The 21,417-nt window shown below is 37.5% G+C and overlaps 1 protein-coding gene across 1 annotated transcript; it reads right to left on the reverse strand.

Annotated features, from left to right (window-relative positions):
• Nucleotides 1-8,123: 8,123 nt before the first annotated feature.
• Nucleotides 8,124-16,374, reverse strand: gpr61 (G protein-coupled receptor 61). The gene is made up of 2 exons (XM_051118214.1): nt 15,864-16,374; nt 8,124-10,354 (listed from the first exon to the last, which is right to left on the reverse strand). The coding sequence occupies exon 2, from the start codon at nt 10,091-10,093 to the stop codon at nt 8,684-8,686; it is 1,410 nt and encodes a 469-aa protein (XP_050974171.1). The 5' UTR covers nt 10,094-10,354; nt 15,864-16,374; the 3' UTR covers nt 8,124-8,683.
• Between the last annotated feature and the right edge of the window lie 5,043 nt (nt 16,375-21,417).

A 21,417-nucleotide genomic window follows, 5' to 3' on the forward strand; every position in this document is an offset into this window, starting at 1 on the left:
CTGGAGTCTCTCCCTTTTGAAGCGCGTGACTGCTTCCCTCCCTGCAAAGACTGACGCCTGAACCAATAGAATTCCACTGCGGCTTGTGAGGAAGCAATATTATTGGTTGGACCCATTGAATGAACACGCCCATTTTACTAAACGAGTCATTTTTGAGTCTGAACGACAGTCGGAGCGGCGCTAATCGAGACATCTAGTTCTTAAACGAAGATTTAATTATCATTGTGTAGAAAGACTAAGTATATACATCTAAAACGACGTAGGATTGTTATTAAAACTTTTGCTTTGTTACTTTTTGTAACACATTTTAATGAAAGACATGCTTCTTTCATTCTTAAAGGGATAGTTCACAAAATGAAAATTATGTCATAATTATTCACCCTCATGTCTACCAAACCTGTAAGACCTTCGTTCATCTTCGGAACACAAATTAAGATATTTTTGATGAAATATGAGAGCTTTCTGACCCTTTATAGACAGCAACGCAACTACCACGTTTAAGACCCAGAAAGGTAGTAAAACAGTCCATGTGACATCAGTAGTTCTGAACCGTATAATTGTTATAAACTAAGAATACTTTTTGTGCGTGAACAAAACAAAAACAAAAACATTTCTTCTCTTCCGTGTCAGTCTTTGACGCACCTTTACAAGAGTATTACGACGTACTTCGTTATGTCATAACTGTTTCGAAACGCTTCGAAATTGAAATAGTTTGCCGTTGGGGGGTGAGCTCTGTGAACCCGTGAATCATTCACTGAGATCAGAGATGTGAACCACTGAATCAGAGTCTGTGGTTTTTCCCTTATCTTGGATCAGTTTAGTCAATATGTAGACATTTTTAACGACACATATGTGTAATTAAAAGGATGAGATGTAGTTAATAGAACAATTTATAGTAGAACGTCACAGTTATGTCACTTGCAGTTGCACACGCATAGTGGTGGTAGAAAAACACTGGTAACAAGTGGAGGGAAACGGGTAAAATCCATGGAATAAGAGAAAATAAAAATAAATATTTGTGCCATTTGATGCCAGAATCAAAATGCAAATAATTTCTATAGAATACTGTTGTCAAAGATGCCATTCAAAGTTAAACTGCAACGATTACTCTACTTTTAAAGGATACATTTGATTTAAACAATATGTCTACATAATATTCACATATGCTGTTTGTAGGGGATGCATTGTATTCACCCTACAGTTCAGCATGACAATATTTAAACCTATTACTATTAACATTTAACATAACATTTATTTATTTTATCTCACAATCTCCTAGTTGGGCCTTCATAACTCAGTTTAACTCAACAATAGTGAGTCTGTCAATTGTCAGGGGGAAAAAAAAAGCCAGAGCCTAGACAAAAAGAATGAACGATGAGTTGGTTTTTCTTATCAGAATTGCGAGAATAAAATCAGAATTTTGAAATATAAACTCAGATTTACTTTTTAAAATTCTTTTATTCCATGGTTCAGTAGATCGCTACTTGAAAAACGTCATTTTCTGCAACCAGATAGGCTCCGCCTACAAAAAAAAACATCATCACTGTTTGCAAACACTAAATTGGTCTATAATCTCTTACTGGCCTCTATATACAAGCTGTCCATAAAACAAACAAAGCAAGCCCTGCAAATTAATATCCGCTGAAATACTTTGAAAACCACATATTATCTGGACACCTTATATTTAATGTTATTTTATTGCATTTAATATATTATACTTTTAAAAAAAAATTTGCAATGGGTTTTTTTTGTTGCATTTACACAGTTTTGGCCATCAGGCATCACTAGCGTGTGGTGTTTCGAGCGCTTCGAAGCAGTGAATCATTTTGCGTTTGGTTCAATTCGAAGCTTCGAAAAAAGTTTGTTTCTCCCATCGTTATCACATGGACTATTATAACAATATCCTTACTACCTTTCAGCTACCTTGAACGTGGCAGTTGTGTTGCTGTCTGTGCAGGGTCAGAAAGCTTTTGGATTTTATCAAAAATATCTTAATTTGTGTTCTGAAAATGAACAACGCTCTTAAAGGTTTGGAATGACATGAGGGTGAGTAATTAATAACAGGCTTTAAATTTTTTGGTGAACTATGCATTTTAAGTAATCATTTAAGTGATGATTCACTCATAACCCTCAAAAAGGCACTTATGCTGCACAAACACTGAATGAATCGGTGAATCTTTTAAGTGCATGACTCAAGAATCAACTCACTGGAATAGGATCTGTTCAAGAGAGCACTGCGCATAACCGTTTGATTATTTAGGATAGTTTAGTTTTAAAAAAAACGTTTGTTAAAAAATGTAAATACAAACTAGACTGTCGTCTCAGTGCATGTTTACAGACAGAGATACAAACTTCTGCATTGTTGCTTTGTAAAGTGATGCAGCAGGTTATGATAAGGGTCTTTTGCTCATGAACGCACTCCCTTAGCCAGAGAAATGTCACAGAGGATAAGTTACCATGGAAACACCAAGTCCCACAGTGGTTGAGAATAAAGCCTGTGTTCCGCCACTGAATCACAGTTGAGCTGAGTCTGGATTTGTTTAGTCTCACTGTGGATCTCGGACTTAAAAACAGGAATGTTCCTTTACCTGCCATCAGATGCAATATAGGGATGCTTTTACACAGAGGCAGGTCTCAAAATTAGCTTAATTGTTTAATACATATAGAAACACTTTTAATAACTGGGATCTCTTAATTAATCACTCACCCCTGTCTAAGATCACATGAAGTCAGGTTATACTGATTATTTATTCATCTATAGGTGATGCTACCTGTTGGGTTTATCTCTGCAGTTTATCACATCCTAATATTATCCACCATATTCCTAAATGTGGAAGTAAGCCTATGGGTGAGACTTTAGGTTCATTAGGTGCTATAGGGAAATAATGAGAAGAATAACATTGTGCAGTAAATGGTAAAACTGTTTGCACGACAAACCAGCGCGTTCACAATTAAGATAATACATTAAAATAAAATAGTAATACACAGCCGTTTGCAATATCAAGCAGGAAGACAAGCTGTTTTGTATGGATAAAAAAAGGTGGACGTGAATGAGACAAATGAGGGAATCAGACCAATAAAATTTACAAATGGCTGCGCCCACTGTTATGTGAAAAATGGTGGATAGTTGAATATGCATACAGATTTCAACATTACAGACTCCCAATGCTTCTGCTAATGATTAATCAAGTTATACACATAATATAGCAAATAATGTTTAGAAACCTTTTCAGAGATTTAAAGTTGGTTTATTTTGATTTTAATGAAGCCATTATCTTTTGTTAATCCAAACAGCTACTGAAAACTCTCTGGCTGGAGCGCTATATGAGAGGACGCACAAACTGATCTCTAATCAGCGACGAGGAGCAACCTCCCCCAGTGCTGCAAATGACTTCACAAAGCTCTCAACACCTTCATCTCTCAGCAGAGCTAAAAGGTCAGGTTGTTTGAACTTCACCACTAGGGGCCTCCCTCTTACTTACCAAACATCAAAGTACACACTGATGTGAGTTGCACTGATGTGTGTTTGTGCACAAGTGTGTGTCTACATCTGTTTGTGTGTGCGTATTAGTAAATATTTGAATATATATAAATAAATAAATATATGAAGAGTTCATTTGCAAAAACAGATAAAATCATGTTTTTTTTGTCATTGTGCATTCCAGTTAATCTCAATCAAACTGCAGTTGGGTTATTTTGATTAAGTAATAATAACTAAAAAAAAAAAAAGTAAGTAACACAGTAAAATACAACAAAACATGATAAAACATGATTTTTGAGTTATTTGTTTAAACTCTTCATATATATATATATATATATATATATATATATGAGAAGAGGAGAAGAGAGGGGACAACATGATGTGAAATAGGGAATTTCATAATAATGGTATTTGCACTCTTAAATAATGGTTTGTTATACTGATTCAATTTCAGTTAAGTTGAGTTTACTGAATTATTTGAGATCTCCTTCAAGGCAGTTATTAATAGTGGAGGAGCTTTAACGTGATTATGATGGTATCATTAGCTTTCATTCAGCCAAAAGCCTAGTAGGTGAATCAAAAAAATATATAGTTATTATATTTTAAATGTTATTTATACAGTTCTAACCAAAAAACTATTTATAATTCTAAATGTAAAATTATAATTTATATTATAAATTATAAATACACTACGGTTCAAAAGCTGAGGTCTCTAAAACTCTAAAAGTCTTATTTACTTACCAAATACTACAAGTCAAAAGTTTCTGAACAGTAAGATTTTTAATGTTTTTTTTAAAGAAAACCTCACCAAGCCTGCATTGATCCAAAGTGTGTGTGTGTGTGTGTGTGTTTTTTAACTATTTTCACTATTTTAAATAACTGTTTTCTATTTGAATATATTTTAAAATGTAATTTATTCCTATGATTTCAAAGCTGAATTTTTAGCATCATTACTCACATGATCCTTCAGAAATCTTCATAATATTATGATTTGCTGCTCAAAAAACATCATCAAAACTTAATCAAAGAATCTGAAAAATGTACTCAATTGTTTTAAATATTGATAATAATAAAAAATGTTTCTTGAACAGCAAATCAGCATATTAGAATGATTTTTGAAGGATCATGTGACACTGAAGACTGGCGTTATGATGCTGAAAATTTAGATTTGGTCACAGAAATAAATTACATTTTAAAATATATTCAAAAAGAAAGCAGTTATTTTAAATAGTAAAAATATTTCACAGTATTTCTGCTTTTTCTGTATTTTGAATCAAATAAATGCAGGCGTGGTGAGAAGTATTCTTTAAAAAAACATGAAAAATCTGACGGTTCAACATCTTTTGATTGGTAGTATAGTAATAAATAAGAAAAAATATCTTTATTCTATATTTATTTTATTAAAAACACTAAAATAGTAACAAATAAAATGAATTTACAGCACCAGAAACCACTTTAATCTTTTTTTTTATTATTATTTATTATTGTATTTTTAAAAACACTGTATTCCGTGATATCTTTACGCTTATATATTTTCCCAGGCTTTTTTGATGAATAGAAAATTCAAAAGAAAATAATTTATTTAAAACGATATGATAAATGTCATTTTTGATCAATTTATTATGTCCTTAATCATTTTTTTTTTTAATGGCTGACCCAAAGAAACTGACCTAAGATTTTGAATGTGTATAAACAGTTAAGAATGCACCTCTGTTTCTATTTACATTTGAGTTGCTTTGTTGCTTTTTTTGACCCAGCATAATCTTCTCTCCATTTTATCAGAAAAACCATCAGCGCTCATGTCATTACGATGGAAAATTAGAAACCATGTGTTTCTACTGTCTTTCACCTCAAACTCTCAAAATAGCAACCACCAAAATAGCACCCACCAAATTTGGTTTTATGGAAATTAACTTTACTGTATTTTTGTATGCTGCTCATTCTGCTTATGGCAAAACATAGCAGCACTCACACTGCACTGACACAAGAACACATGCTAGGTTTACCCATAAACAAAAGGCCATTGACACTGAGATGAATCTTGTCTGCATCACAAGAACAACGAAGAAACAACACAGCTTCTTTTAATAAAGCAGAAGACTGCTGAGAATATCATCTTGTTGTTATAAACTCTTTTTCAATCCTTGGAATATTGTTCAAGTACTATGGTAACATGCTTTAAGCAATGCAATAGAATTACCATGCATGTCCAAAAGTTTGTGTACCATGCCCAGAAAACATGTTTAGTGATACATCAAAATTCAAACAGTCTGGATAGCTATATTAATATTTTGATGATATAAAACAAGGAATATATGTATACATATCTTGTCTCAAAGACATTTTGCATATGCAAGTGTTCTGTTTTTGGACTGGCTGATATCACTGATCTCTGTCTGGATGTTTTTATAGTCCATGCAGTGAAGAGAGAGATACGAAATGCCATAATTTTCTACCAATATCTGAGAACTCAGCTGATGATTCAGATCTAATGTGAAACTTGCTAATGAGTGAAATACCGCAGGTGTAGTACAATCTTCATTACATCTAAGAAATGAAAAAAATAATTATAACAGCAGTGTTGCTATCTTAAGGAAGTGGGTGGAAAAGTACAAAATCTAAAAGGACATCTTTAATGGCACATGTTTGCAGCTGACCTGATTGTTAACCTTTTGTCAGAGACTATCTGATTGTCCCTCGCCATTTTGTGGATCAGGTGCTTCAGCAAACCGAGGCCCCGGGGTGGAAACCACCATCTTCATGTCACAAGGTGTGGAAAATGTGACTGAGTAAACCGAGGCAGTTTTTACTCTCTGTAAACACACTTTACTTTTTTTTTTTCCAATCTGAGATTGTATCTCTTTATGGCTGATTAGCGAGTCTTGCCATATGAATGTGCAGTTTTTAGAACTTTTGCAATTTTGGAATTTATCACATTCTCTTAGGGTTGTTCTTTTGCATGTCCGTCAATATTCAAATGACTAGAATAAACAAATATTTTTATCATCAACTTTTGTAAACGCTCTCCGAATTTTTTTTCTACAGGTCAGAGTATACACTACTGTTCAATAGTTTGTTGTCAGTAATATTTTTTTTTTTAAAAGACTTTAATTCAACAAGGAGGGGTATAATCCAATGGGGTTTTGGACAATATTGGCATGAACCCTTTTTAATTTGTGCTAATTGTGCACTGATAAGGGACAACATAAACTACGAAAACATATTTTATTACATAAACAGTTTATACATAGAAAAAACTTAAATTTTCGATTCATCAAAATATCCACCATTAGCAGCTATTACAAATCTGCATAATCTGGGCCTAAATTCATTGTATTCTAAACTTAATTGTTAAAGCTATTAAGGTGTGCTGGCCCAAAAATCTTTTAAAAACCTGGGCCAAGTTTAAAGCAGTAACCAGGCATCACAGCTGGCAAAGGGGCATGTCTGACTTTGACATGTATATATAGCCATTATTATGTAATCAAAATGAAAATTATTATTGCTGGTCTTCAATGATAACGTCAAGTTACTTTAATGTATTTGCACCAAAAAATTATAAGGATTTATGCTGATGTTGTCCAAAACCACACTTTGCCAGGGGTGTTTCCAAACTTTTGGAGGGCAGTGTATATACATTATAAAATATTTAATTATATATTTCATAATATTAATGTTTTTTTTTTGTTTTTTTTTTTACTGTAGCAGCTTTAAAAGTTCACTTCCAGATTAAGAAATTCCTTATAATTCCCCGAGATACTCACGTCTTTCTTCTTTCGCAAAGAAATTAAGGTTTTTGAGGAAAAAATTCCAGGATTTTTGTCCATATAGTGGACTTCAATGGTGGCCAGCCGTTTAAAGGTCAAAACTGCAGTTTCAATGCAGCTTCAAAGGGTTCTACACGATCCCAGCCAAGGAATAAGGGTCCTGTCTAGCAAAATGATTGGTCATTTTTTTTAGAACAATAAATATTTATATACTTTAAACTACAAATGCTCGTCTTGCACCAGCCTGACCTTGTGCATTGAGTAGTGATGTTGGAAAAGTCATGCGTGACGTTGGCGGAAGTACCGACCCAGTGTTTAAAAGAAAGTCAAACACCCTTTACAAAAAAAAAGGTAAAACAACGATGTTGAATGATTTTGAAGTTGGAGGAGAAAATGAAATGGAGTTTTTCGCCCTGCCCTACTTTTAAACCGAAGTACACAGAACTAACCGTGCCCTTTCCAACGTCACACATCGCAGAGCTAGTGCAAGACTAGCATTTGTGGTTAAAAAGTATATAAATATATATATTTTTATGACAATTGCAGATCGTTTTGCTAGATAAGACCCTTATTCCTTGACTGGAATTGTACAGAGCCCTTTGAAGCTGCAATTTGGACCTTCAAACTGTTGGCCACCATAGAAGTCCATGATATGGAGGAAAAATCCTGAAATGTTTTTCCCAAAAAACTTAATTTCTTTGCCACTGAAGAAAGAAAGACATGAACATCTTGAAATTTTTACTCTAAAAATTAAAAGACTTTTTTCAAAAACATTTTAATCAAAATCTTACATCAACTGACTTTTGAACATTAGTGTACAAAGAAAGGATAAAAACCCTTGTACACCACAACCACCACAGACTACATGTGTTTCAATGTTTTTAATTTATTTTTTGAGGAAAAAAACAAAAATTCGAAATATGACATTGCTGACGGCCATAATTTTACGGCAACTAAAGAATTAGAATCTACCCACCACACAAACAACCTTGGTTCAATATTAGTGCATGCTCCAGATTTAGTTGTTACAGTAATACTGAGTTATTAACCAATTTTATACTCATTTATCGTCTGAATGAACATTAGGAGCCTTAAAAATTTGTAACATCAACCACTTGCGGTACACACCGCTTTTTGAGTACAGATTCCACGTCACAATGTTGCTTTCATGTTACATTGTTCAGACAAATATCGCTGAATCTATGTAAATAAATTTCTGTCTAGTGGTAATGTGCTGGAATGAGGTCACTTCATCAGTCCAACATCTCTCCTCAAAAGAAAAAACTATGCTTTGGGAATGACAGAAACCTACCAACCAAAAATTCAAAACAAGCTATGTACAAATTCATTGTATCGGCAGAGTATAAAAAGATCCAATGGTAAAACGTAGCAACAATATCTGATACATTAAATATAGATTTCACATCTGAAAATATCAACCTTGCAGTTCCGATTTTGTCTTGATACAATTGTCTGATATATTAAGATCGTTCATGTGTTGGTGCTCTATGAACTCCGAGGTCTCCTCCATGATCTGGCCAGGAATGTGGAAGTCAACAGATGGCCTGCGGAGCTCGGTGGAGAGAGGATTGTCCTCCTCCTGTTGAGGGATGGAGATGCTTTGGGAATTCCTTGGCCGCATATTGCAACCGGTGCCCTGAAGAAACTGGAGAAAGTTCTCCTCGATAGAAGCCTCTCGACTGGGCAGCTGTTCATCTTCGCCGGGACGCCCCCACTTGAAAACGAAGGCCAGGTTTCTGGCCAGCTCTTCCCTGATCTGCCGATTTAGACAGCCGTAGAAAAAAGGATTGGAGGTGAAGCAGAAGTACCCGATCCAGGTGAACACGTCCTCCAGCTGGGCCATGCGTGCGAGGGACTCGTGAGAGGACGGCATGACGGCGCAGTACAAGTGGAAGGAGAAGTAAGGCAGCCAGCACCCGAGGAACTGACCTCCTACGGCGACTAGGACCACCGCGGCCTTGCCCCCGCTGAAAGTCCTCTGAGGGGTGGTCCGGGCTCCGCTGAGGCTGGCCGCCATGCTGGAGCGGCTGCTCAGAGATTCAGAGCGCGGCCGAGGAGTCTCCATCCAAGTGGGGACTGGTCCCTGCTGCATGGCAGCCACCCTGGCCACCTTAAACATGTTGCAGTACACCACAAAGATGATAAGGACTGGACACAGGAAGTACATGAGGGTAAAAAGGACCATGAACACCAGCCGTTGGGGCCCTTCCTCCATCCAGTGGAGCGAGCAGCACTTTGGTTCAACGATTTTCCCCACAACCTTCCCCAGAGCCAGTCCCGGCTCCTCTCTATCGAGCGCCCAGCCGAGTAAAGGGAATGCGGACATGAGGATGGCTTTGATCCATATTCCAATCAAAACTGAAACCACCAACCCCACGGTCATTTTCACCTCGTAGCGCATGGGATGAACGACATAGTAGTATCTCTCGACGTTGATGGCCGAGATAGTGAGGATAGCAGCACTGATCAGTCCCACGCTCAGACACAGGTAACCCTGACAAAGAGCCTTGCTGAAAAAGCCCTGACCTGACAGCATACCCAGAGGCATTAACACCAGGGCCGCAATGAGATCCACCAGGCAGAGATGGAAGACGAACACAAATTTACGTAGTCGCGGCGTCCTGGCGATGACTGTCATTACGGATAAGTTGCCCACTATGGCCAGTATGTCCATCAGGAGCATGGTGCACAAGCCGAGCCTCTGGAGGAGGTGTCCATCTCTGGGCTCGCTCAGTCCTGAGGCGTTAGGCTGGGTTGTGTTCGGACGCCAAGAGGTGGCGTGGGTGATGTTCCACAGTGAGTTGTAGGCGGTTGTATGCTCCATGAGAGGATGGAATGAGGATTGTGGGCGGAGGTGATTCTCATGGGACTATCACCCATCCTCCCCTGCTGAAGAGTGGGATCCAGCAGTACCGTTCGATGGTGGAGTTCTGTCGGCGTTACGACATGCTTGTAGAGGTCGGAGTCTGGAGTTGGGGCTGATTAGGGTTGAGATGTCCAGTTTCATCATTAAATATTCACCTCTGAAGTCCCTGGAGCTCCACTGTGCTCAAAGTCCAGCAGCTCCAAATGAGACATGATGGAACTGTAAAAAGAGAAAATAATTAGCAGGCAACTTTTAAGGAATAAGCCATGCTAGTGCTGAATAAAAATATAGATTTTATGAATAACAGCGATATTCTTTTAAACAAACTTGATTTTTAAAATCCTAAGGATTTAAATATTTTAATTTACTGAATCCATCAGAGCAGTTACTAAATTAACAATACATTAACCTGTCAGGGCCAATAGCCTATTGGGCAGTGCGTTGACATATGGCGCCATTGCACTTTGAGCGCCCCGTGTTTGAGTCCCGAGTTCCTGATCCAGCCTGCCTGCCCCCTCCCAGTTTGCTTCCTGTCTAACTACTGTCCTATCAAATAAAAGGTAAAAAGAAATGCCAAAAATAAATCTTTACAAAAAAAACCAAAAACAATACCTTAGCCTTGCAAGTTATTATATGTAACCCGCACAACAAAACCAGTCTTAAGTATCAGGTATATTTGTAGCAATAACCAAAAAAATATTGTATGGGTCAAAATGATCGATTTTTCTTTTACACCATAAAACATTAGGATATTATGTAAAGATCACGAGATCACGTTCCATGAAGATATTTTGTAAATTTACTACCGCAAACATAACAAAACATATTTTTTTTCTTTGATAGGACAGTGGAGATGAGACAGGAAGTGAGCAGGAGAGAGGGATCAGGAAAGGTCCATGAGGCAGGATTTGAACTCAGGACACCCACTGCACAACTGCACCATATGTTGCACTGTCCACAAGGCTATTGGTGCCAACATCAAAACAATTTTTTTATTAGTAATATGCATTGCTAAGGACTTAATTTGGGCACCTTTAAAGGCGATTTTCTCAGTATTTTGATTTTTTTGCACTCTCAGATTCTAGATGTTCAAATAGTTGTATCTCTGCCAAATATTGTCATTTAGCAAACCAGCAAACCATACATCAATGAAAAGCTTATTAATTCAGCTTTCATGTGATATATAAATCACAATTTCGTAAAATTGACCCTTATGACTGGTTATGTGGTCCAGGGTCACATATTATAATACATTTACATAGGGGTGGGCAATATGGCCAAAATCTTATACTGCGATATGAGTCATTTTATTTCATAGTAATGATATCATATCACAATATAGTTATTATAAGGTCTTTATGACATTAACATTTTTGATACCATAGAAATTTCACAAATTTCTTGTCACCAGTGTCAATATCACAAAAAACTTTAAATTAAAAAAAAAAAATATCCTCACGCTCACTGAAGACAAGTAAACAGTCAGCGATTAAAAAATAATAAGAAACTAATTACAAGCAATAGGATGAAAAAAGTACAGTAGAACAAATGAATAAGAAACGTTACGTACATTGTATAAAGTGATCAAATGTATAAAAACACAGCATATTCTTAACTGTGTAAATTAAATAGGGCTGCCCTCGACTAAAGATTTTTCTGGTCGACTAGTAGTCGTTCACTTTAGGCATTATTCGACTGTTAGTCGCAAGTTTATTAATAAATCATAAAAATCATAATAATCAGCCGTTAATTGCCTACATAGCTTAATGAGTGCTCAAGTTCAAAAAGCAAAAATCTTGCCACAGCACACCGGCAGATATAATAATTATGAATGTGTCAGGGAAAAACAACAAAGAAACTGCATTAACGTTTATTTATTGATAAACTAGTGCTTTCTTTGTTTTCGGCTTACGAGATGAAGTCGACGACACTGACTCATCATTTCTGCAGTAGTGATGCGCCTGTTTGCATCATACGGATTACATAATCTGAGAATATTTGTTTTCCATTTAAATTGGTTCATTTGAAAGTAGACATTTTGCTATCTATAGATATATATTTAATGTCTAGGCAAGTAAACACAGTTTCGGTTAATTCTTTTTTTCTTGACGAGCTCAAGTTCACAGAGACTGAGACAGGCGAAAGCGCATTTGCTTTCATTACTTTACAAAAGCGCAACGTTTTGTTATTGTGAGTGCACACAAATAAATGTAGAATCTTTACAGATTCAAAAAATGTATTACTCTTATCTGTATGACCAAGAATGACGGATTATTTTAAAAGACCGCACCAACACCTCCATTTCATTCATTAATAGTGTCTACTGGTATATCACCCACCCCTACATTCATATGTAAGTAAAATGGATATTATAACTGAAATATATGCCCAAATGTATTGGAATCAAATCAAAATCTGAATGGAGTCAAAGGTTTATGAATCAGAATCAGATCCAGTAATGTAAAATTCAGTAAAATCCTCATCAATACCCAGCTCTAAAATTACTCAAACGTACAGTATGTGAATGAAAGACACCCTTTAAAATCCTTTACACTGTTGGCAGTCATGTGCTCGGTGTTTATGTTCGTAACCTCACCTTGCATACTACCTCACATGCATCATCAAATTTACAATGTAATATTTTACTGTAAAGACACTGGACCAGCTTTGTTTCTCCACAGCATCAATCCATCCTGTTCTTTCTCTGAGGGCACAAACTCTCCCTTGTGACACAATGTGGTCAGTGTTGTGACAAGAACTCCAAAGCATCTCTAATTCAGCTATAAACTGTTGTTTTAGTACATCTCTGTAAGCATAGAGACTCTGTTTTCTGCCTAAGGCTTGTGTCCACAATGATCTCATGGTTCACTATTGTAGTAGTGAAGGGAAGGAGCTGTTCTGTACCTGGAAGGTATCACAACTGTGGTTTGGCTAGACAAAAAGCAGTTAGAGCTACAGTGGCATGATTATCCACATGACTGTGATCAGCTTGATTGTGATGATAATAGTGATCATTTTTAGCCTATCATCTTCATCATAAGGTTTGGGTGCTTCAGAGGCTTTTTTAGTTTTAAGTTAGCATTAAAAAAATACGAGTTTGAGTCCCAACTCGCTGTCCTTTGCCAATTCCGTTCTCAACTGTCCATCTCATGCCATGTCATTCTCTACTGTCCTGTCTGTTAAAAGGCATAAAAACTTTCTGATCTGAGATGAAGGGGCTCAATGACACTATAGTGATTGGTGAACTCAATACATTTCTAGATAACCTCCTGGGATTTACCTGTGATGTTTACATAACTAGGCCAGAACCATTAAGATACCACTAGGCCAGGATTTCCGTTGTGCTAGGCAATCCAGCACTGTTAAATGCGAAACAGGAAGCTGTTACCTTAAAGGTAAAGCATGCAATTTGTGGTTTAAATTCTTCCTTCTGTCACAGTTACATGTACAGAAACTTTCACAAAAGGCTCTTTCATAAAATAGACTACACTGACATGCAAAGTTATAATTGAGCTGCAGCAAGTATACTGTCCATGACAGAAAGATAATCAATTTTTGAAGGATTAACACGCATAAAGCGTGTCTTTGTGAACAAACGCACGCTTCCAAAGTAAAAGAGATAAATATGAAAATTATGTTATCACTTACTCACCATCATGCAATTTCTAACCTGCAGGACTTTCTTTCTTCTTTAGAACACAAAAGATAATGAGAAATTCCACTTTTTTTTTTCTCATACAATAAAAGTAAACAAAATAGTTGGTTACCAATATTCTTCAGGATATCTTCTTTTACGTTACGTAAAATAAAGAAAGTCAAAGGAAGTTCAAGGTTTGAAATGACATGAACGTAAATAACTGAAAATTTTCAGTTTTTTAATTGTAGTCATATTAACATGTTTACACTACCATTCAGAGATTTGGGGTTGGTACAATTTTATGTTTTTGAAAGAAGTGTCTTATGCTCACCCAGGCTGCATTTATTTGATCAAGTTATAGTAAAAACAGTAATATTGTGAAAAATATTATTCGATTTACAATAATTGTTTTCCATTTGAATATATTTCAAAATGTAATTTATTTCTGTGATTGCACAGCTGAATTTTCAGCAGCCTAAACTCCAGTCTTCAGTGTCACATGATCTTTCAGAAAGCATTCTAATATGCTGATTCAGTGCTGAAGAAACATTTATTGTTATTATAAATTTGAATAACTGTTTAAAATAAGCTGCTTAATATTTTTCTGGAAACTGTGATACTTTTTCCCGTAATTTTTATAGAACAGAAAGTTCAAAAGCATTTATTTTAAATAAAAATATCTTGTAACATAATAAATGTATAAATTATTTTACCGAATGGCAGTAAACATTTCTAGACAAAGCCGTTCTACAGTCACACAATCTAGGCCTGTTAGACTGACTTCACAAAAATCAGACCCATAGGGTTTCAAGTTCAAAAATTGAACTTTGATTGTAAACAAATTGCTATTCATTCCATTTGCTATTTCATTAACGGTAATGGTGCATGCTTCACCTTAAGGAGCCATTTCCACATTTGTGCTTTAAAAAGTTGGTACAGCCTAATGTTTTCTGGTTGAGTTATATTAAATATAATATTTGAATCATAAAGCCACTTAATTAAGATTTCACCTGCTACCAGTACATTTTACAAGCTACATCTGACAAGCTTTGCTTTTAGTTTACAGTCACTACAGCTTCATAATAAGCACTACGGAGAAATGCTCATTCGTTATGTCAAGATCTGTGATCTAGAAACCTACATATCCATTACCCATGTCATGGCGTACTGTAAATAATCATGAAAAAACATTTCTATCAAAGTTTGCAATCATCAGCCAGTGAGGACTCTAACACTCATGCACATGAACAGAAACATAAACACATGATTTAGTATTTGTTCAGTGAGTTTCATTTGTGTTTGGTTGTGGGAGAATTTAGGGTTTTAAAAACAACCTGCGCTTAGGATTCAGATTAGCGGTTATGCTCTCAAATGCATCTGCAGGGCCGAGATGAAGCCCGCAAATGCGTTTTAAAACAGTCGACTTTCTGTGAACCCTCCTGCACTTTGTGAGACAAGAATCTGCGAGCAACTAACAATCTCAGGGGCTGCCAACTGAGAAACATATGACCCTGTAATATGCACATGACTCAGTATTTACTGCGATGAAAACTAGCTCTGTTGTTCAAAAACCTTGTGTTTTCCCCCTCCCTTCTTGTTCTTCTTCTCCTTCTCCTTTCCTCCCTTAGGGTGACCAGTGCTGGCACTTTACAACTAATAGCCCACTCTTATAAACATGATGTCTGCTGTCATCACCTAAATAATCCACTATCACCCCAACGAGCGCCAAGTTCATTGTCTGCTTCCAAACAGTTCCCATAATCCCCCGAGGTGAGCTGTTTCAGTGCTAAATTACATATATGTCATGTATGTCAACACCTTCATTCAAGGCCACCGCTGGCTTAGATTCCTAAGAAAAGATACAAACAGCTATTCATCCATCTCACTGCCTGGTGATGGACCCTACAAAGCAAGACCTGAGAAGCGTCTAACTGCAAGAGCGAGATCTTGAAAACCATTTCCAACTCGTCCGTCTGGAAATACTACAACATATGCATGTCATCCAGGATGCACAAGTTTAAACAGGCGTCGATGTGAGCTATGGAGTTAAAGGAACCGTAGCTCCATGAGATGTGGATGAGGAGAACGTACCTGTAGTGGAGAGGTCCAGCAGCGAGGATCTCCTCTTCAGCTTCCAGGGTTAGTGTCGCGCGACAGTGAGAGAGGGATAAAAAGAGGGGGAGAGAGAGAGCGAGAAAGCTAGAGAGAGAGGTACCCAATACCCCTCCTCACCTGGCCCTTTCATCTCTCCGCCCCTCACCCTTTCACCCGCCCACACGCATGTACACACACACACACATTCACACAAACACACAGAGAGAGAGAGAGAGAGAGAGAGAGAGATATCGCCCCCTCCCCCGTCAGCGATGCTTCAGGCAGGCGGCTGGTCCAGGTGGTCAGGCTGATGTTCACGCTGCTGAGAAGATGGAGAGATAACAAAAAGCGTTGTCTCTTTAGGCGACGCCGTACGAAACCCGCTCTCGCCCCTTTTCTGACACACACACATCCACACAAACACACATAAACATGTGCTCTCCCTCACACGCGCACAGGGCAACTGCAGAGCAGAATGGAGAGGAGACAGGGATGCAGGCAGGCAGGCAACCCTCCTCGCTTCACCAGGTCCTAGTGCCCTCCCGTTCCCCGCGCGTCCGTCCACTGGCTCTCTTAGGCGCATACGCTCGTACACATGGGCTGCGGTACGAGGTCACGTCGGGTTCTTTGGATCCATGGGGGGGTGTTGCAAAGAAAAACAGTCGCTTTTCCCCCCCTCATTCAGTCTCTTACTCGGGCTTGGGTTGATCTCTATGGCCAATCCGTTAAAAGCCCTCTCATGAGACCCTGATTACTGTTTGTTTGTGGTTGCAAAGTCTGCCAAGGCGCAAAGGGACTGCGAGAAAAGATCAGCGGTTGTGTCGTTTCGGTGATGCCAAGAACACAGAAAATTACTCTAAAACTAAGGCTTTGGAGGACATCAAGTGTCAAATAAAAACATATTTATTTAAATTAAAATGGAAATTTAGCACAGTTTATTTAAAATGACTTTCTCTGTCAAATAGTTATTTCTCCAATAGAATATTTCTTGCATTAAGCCACCCCCCAAAAAATGTATAAATATGGCTCAAATAAAAAAGCTGAATTGTAATTAGTGAATATATATATATATATATATATATAAAATTATTTTTAATTTTAATTTTCAGAACTAACATACATATTAGTGCTGTGCAACGATTAATCGCAATTAATCAAATCCATCAGTTAATCGTTTTTGTTTACACACATATATCATATATCATATGGATTTGTCATGTAAACAAAAACTTTTTGGATGCGATTAATCGTTTCACAGCACTAATGCATATTTCCCTCAATGCACTTCAATTTTAGTTTCAACTTTAATTGTTGTCTTAAAATTTCACTAGCTGGAATTCCCTTATGTCAAATTATCTGTGGCAAACTTGTAGTTAATGTGCAGCAAATTTATGGCAAGTAAAACTTACATGTGATCTCACAGCAACATTGCAGCCATATTTCTGTAAGGGATTCCATATATCTTTTTCGCACTAAAATCAATACTGTACAGCTTTGCATCTTTTTAGGGTGCACAGGAGTCATCTAGGAAACAAGATACTGTATAAAAATGATGCGCACTATCACTAAAACAGCTAAGAGCACAAAAGTAACAGCAACCACTCATTTGGCACTCACACCGCTGGATACAAAACTCTTGTTGCATATGGAGCAGTCTTACAAAAAGAATGACTCATTTATTTATTTCAGCAAACCGGACAAACTACAGAACCAAATAAACAAATTCCTGATGCCTCGTTTTCCGCTTATTTATTAGCATCAGATAAACAATGCCTAATTGCTAACATATGCTCAATGGTTAAAAATCACAAGTATGCACTAAAATAGAAGTCACATTGGAGATTTGGATAACACTCAAAGAAAAACTGGTTTAGGTATATTTTGCACTCTCTTCTGCTTCTTTTGTGATTTAAAGCATTTCTTGCCTTTTCAGGACTTAGGTGTGGCCACAGTGACATTTTGGCGAAATTCCGCAGACAAAAAACTACTGTTTTTTGTCAGTAGTGTGACGTATTAAAGGCATGTAAAGCAATGTTAAATATGTGTTCTGAGTAGGGTTGGATGATGTCTACCAAACTGGCATCAGACGATGTCTACAGTAAAACATTGTGATGGACAATGACATATGCCCGAAGTGCGAATCCGTATTCGGAAAGGCACAAATAATACCATTCTACGGAGCCACAAAAGTGACATGGTTAGCCACTTGCTAGCGGTAGTCTATTATATTACAGTACATAAAATTGACTTACAGATGCCTTATAGAATGATGGTGAATGATTTGCAGATCCTGAGCACCACTGATAAACATCCAATCTTGTAAAATGTGTGGTAAGTACTGCACTCCATAGTATAAACAGAGTATGTGTGATCGCGTATCCAGAAAGTGAAAGTAAAAAGCGAGCACATTCAAAAGCAATTTAAATAGCGTCTCCCAGGGGGGCGGGGGATATCACAATGCTGGCTTTTTTTTGTCATCCAATTGGACATTGTGATGTCTATCCATTGATGGACAATGACATCGGCACAAGCCAAGATCTGAGTTTGTCACACCATAGACGAATGTGTTATCAAACACCCAGCCAAACTGGAATGATAAAAAAAAGCCAAGTAAATAAAATAAGTTACTAAAATCTTTAAAAAAAGGCAGTATTCTCTGCTCTCAAACACTGGGGGCGTGTCGGCTGTCTGTGCTGAAACCACGCCCACTGCCATACGCCACCAAAAGTGTTTTTTCCCAAGGCTGGTGTATTTTTCCAATTGTTCTCAATTAGAGTGCTGCGTTTTTTAAAACGCCAGGAGCATGCCTAGCGCTTTTTTTCTCTGTACCGAGAGTTGAAGAATGTTGACCTTTGAGTAAAACGCTGTGCTCATCACTGTCACTTTCTAGTCAGCTAACCAATCAGAGTGGAGTTGGGACGGGACTAATACCGACCATCCTGCTTGTACTATGACTAAACAACATTAAGAGAAATGAATATTGCTTGTCTCTGAGTATTTATGTCTTTACTGTAACTTGCAATTTAAAGGGCGAACCACTAATGCTAATGCGCTCTAGTTATTAGGTGAGGACCCACGCCCAGTGGCTCCAGTGCGTCAGAGACATGATTTCAAGCCCACCCAAAAAATCCTAAACACCAAAATGGTGAAAAACTGTTTAACAGTCTAATTCCACAATTCATTTCTACATAGTTCACAGTATTTGTAACGTGTTTTCAGCAACGTTTCTAACATTTATAAAGTGTTTAGAAACAATTCTTTGAATTGCTTTTACACTGACTGGGATGGTTCACCCAAAAATGAAAATTCTGTCATTAATTACTCACCCTCATGTCGTTCCAAACCCGTAAGACTTTCGTTCATCTTCAGAACACAATTTAAGATATTTTAGATGAAATCCAAGAGCTCTCCGACCCTCCATAGACAGCAACGGTCCTACCACGGTCAAAGCACAGAAACGTAGTAGGGACATTCTTAAAATGGTCCATGTGACATCAGTGGTTCAACCATAATTTTACAAAGCTACAAAAATAGTATTATTCAGCAATTCTTTTCCTCCGCATCTCCCTAGTGCTATTATAGAGAGTACCACGTGGCGCAGCGCATGCATGTTCTACGTCAGCAGCACCACGCGTATGTGCCGTGATACTCTCCATAATGGTGCTAGGCTAGGGTGACACGAAGAAGAAAAATGGTTGAATGAAGTTGTTGTTTTTTTTCTTTGCACACAAAAAGTGTTTTTGTAGCTTCGTAAAATTACTGTTGAACCACTGATGTCACATGGATTAACCAATTTATTTATTTTAAAAAAAAAAAAAACATTTTTTTGGCATTTTGCCTATGTTAGGATGAGACAAATCTGAACTGTCATGAAGCGAAGTGGGCGAGAAATAGGGGGCGGGATCGGGAAAGGTCCTCGAGTCAGGATTCAAACTCGGGACGCCCTGTAGCGCTATCGGCGCTGACACATAGACTGTTTTAACGATGTCCTTACTACGTTTGTGCCTTGACTGTGGTAGGACCCTTGGTGTCTATGCAGGATCAGAAAGCTCTCGGATTTTATTAAAAATATCTTAATTTGTGTTCCAAAGATGAACAAAGGTCTTACGGGTTTGGAACGACAGGAAGGTGAGTAATCAATGACGGAATTTTCATTTTTTCTTTCACTTTAAGCAGTAGAAGTCACTTTCAAATCAAGCAACTTTCTTTTGTTCAACACAGTGAACCTGTGTTACCAACTTAAATTTTTTTTAAATGAATTAACCTTATTTGAACAGACATTTTTGTCTTTCAACAAAATTTAATCACTAATGATTTGCAAAGCAAACTGACACCCTTAATTGTAGTCCTATGTAGCAATGCATGTTTTGTAAAAACATTTGCTTCCAAGTTTGAGGTACTGTATGACCGAGTAATTTATGACGTAAAACACTGAAGTCTTTTTAAGTAATGTTCACCACAGATCTTACTTCAGTCATAAATCAAAAACTGCTAATCTAAAAACCCATTAGAAATTCCCAAGGGACCCCATGGCTAATTCTCTTTAGAGTTTTAGGACTACAAACTGAACCGCTCTATATGACTGAACATTCTCTTTCTCTGGGAGTAAAACTCACCCAGAGAAGAAATAATAATAAAACTCTTATGAATAATTAATAAAACGATGAACAGGACTGCAGGACTTGCAATAAGACAATTTTATTCTAGTCGCACTGATTTTATAGTGCAAGAAACCACACATATTTAGTTATTACAACACAAGTGTGAATTTTTTTAAAGAGGAAAACAAACATTTATGAAGACAAGCTTAGCTTTGCTAAGAGGATGAATTGCTTTAGCTCCGCTGCCTATGTAAACAAAGCATATTGAGAGACCAGCCCTAAGACACTAGGGGGGTTGCAAGGCAACGCATTTAGACACATGAGACCCCTCTCATTTGAGATGCTGTAACTTTTTGCTCATGAGAAAACACAGCCACAGGGGCACAGAGATGTTGTTGGATGATCAGAATCTGCGATTGAAAGATGAGACTAGATCACAGCGGTGCACAGCTTGATCTGGTTCTCGGTTCACTGACACGAGTCTTCCTCCCTTTGTTTGCGGACAACAAGTAGAGCGGCTTACATGGGATCGCGCCATCAATTAATCAATAGATCAATAGCGAGACGCATGGAAAGACGGTCGGTGGGCTGACTGTCAATAAAAGGATTAATGGAATGGGAAAAGATAACAATAGGAGCGAAACAAGAACACTTGTGTGTGAGTGAGGAGGCAGAGAAAGACAGCAGGCTGAAGGTGTTGAAAAAGACAGAAATAGCATATACTTGCTCAACCCGGCAGCACCAATCACGGGAGAGGCAAAATACAATGGTCTCCATGACAACTCAGGAGACCATAGACTCCAGGCTGCCTCTGAGCAATAACAGTCCAACCATCTCCCTGTGCGACAGCCAGTTATAACCGACTGTATTTTTAGCACGACGCTCCAAAAATAAACACATACACACGTACACGCCCTGTCACAGAGGTATGACTCATCCTTAATATCTTT

The sequence above is a fragment of the Labeo rohita genome, chromosome 8 (genome assembly GCF_022985175.1).
Source record: "Labeo rohita strain BAU-BD-2019 chromosome 8, IGBB_LRoh.1.0, whole genome shotgun sequence".
Classification (NCBI taxonomy): Eukaryota; Metazoa; Chordata; class Actinopteri; order Cypriniformes; family Cyprinidae; genus Labeo; species Labeo rohita.

Bases quoted from the DNA above. Each gene is read 5' to 3' on its own strand.
- gpr61 (XM_051118214.1), bottom strand. From the start codon at position 10,093: ATGGAGCATACAACCGCCTACAACTCACTGTGGAACATCACCCACGCC.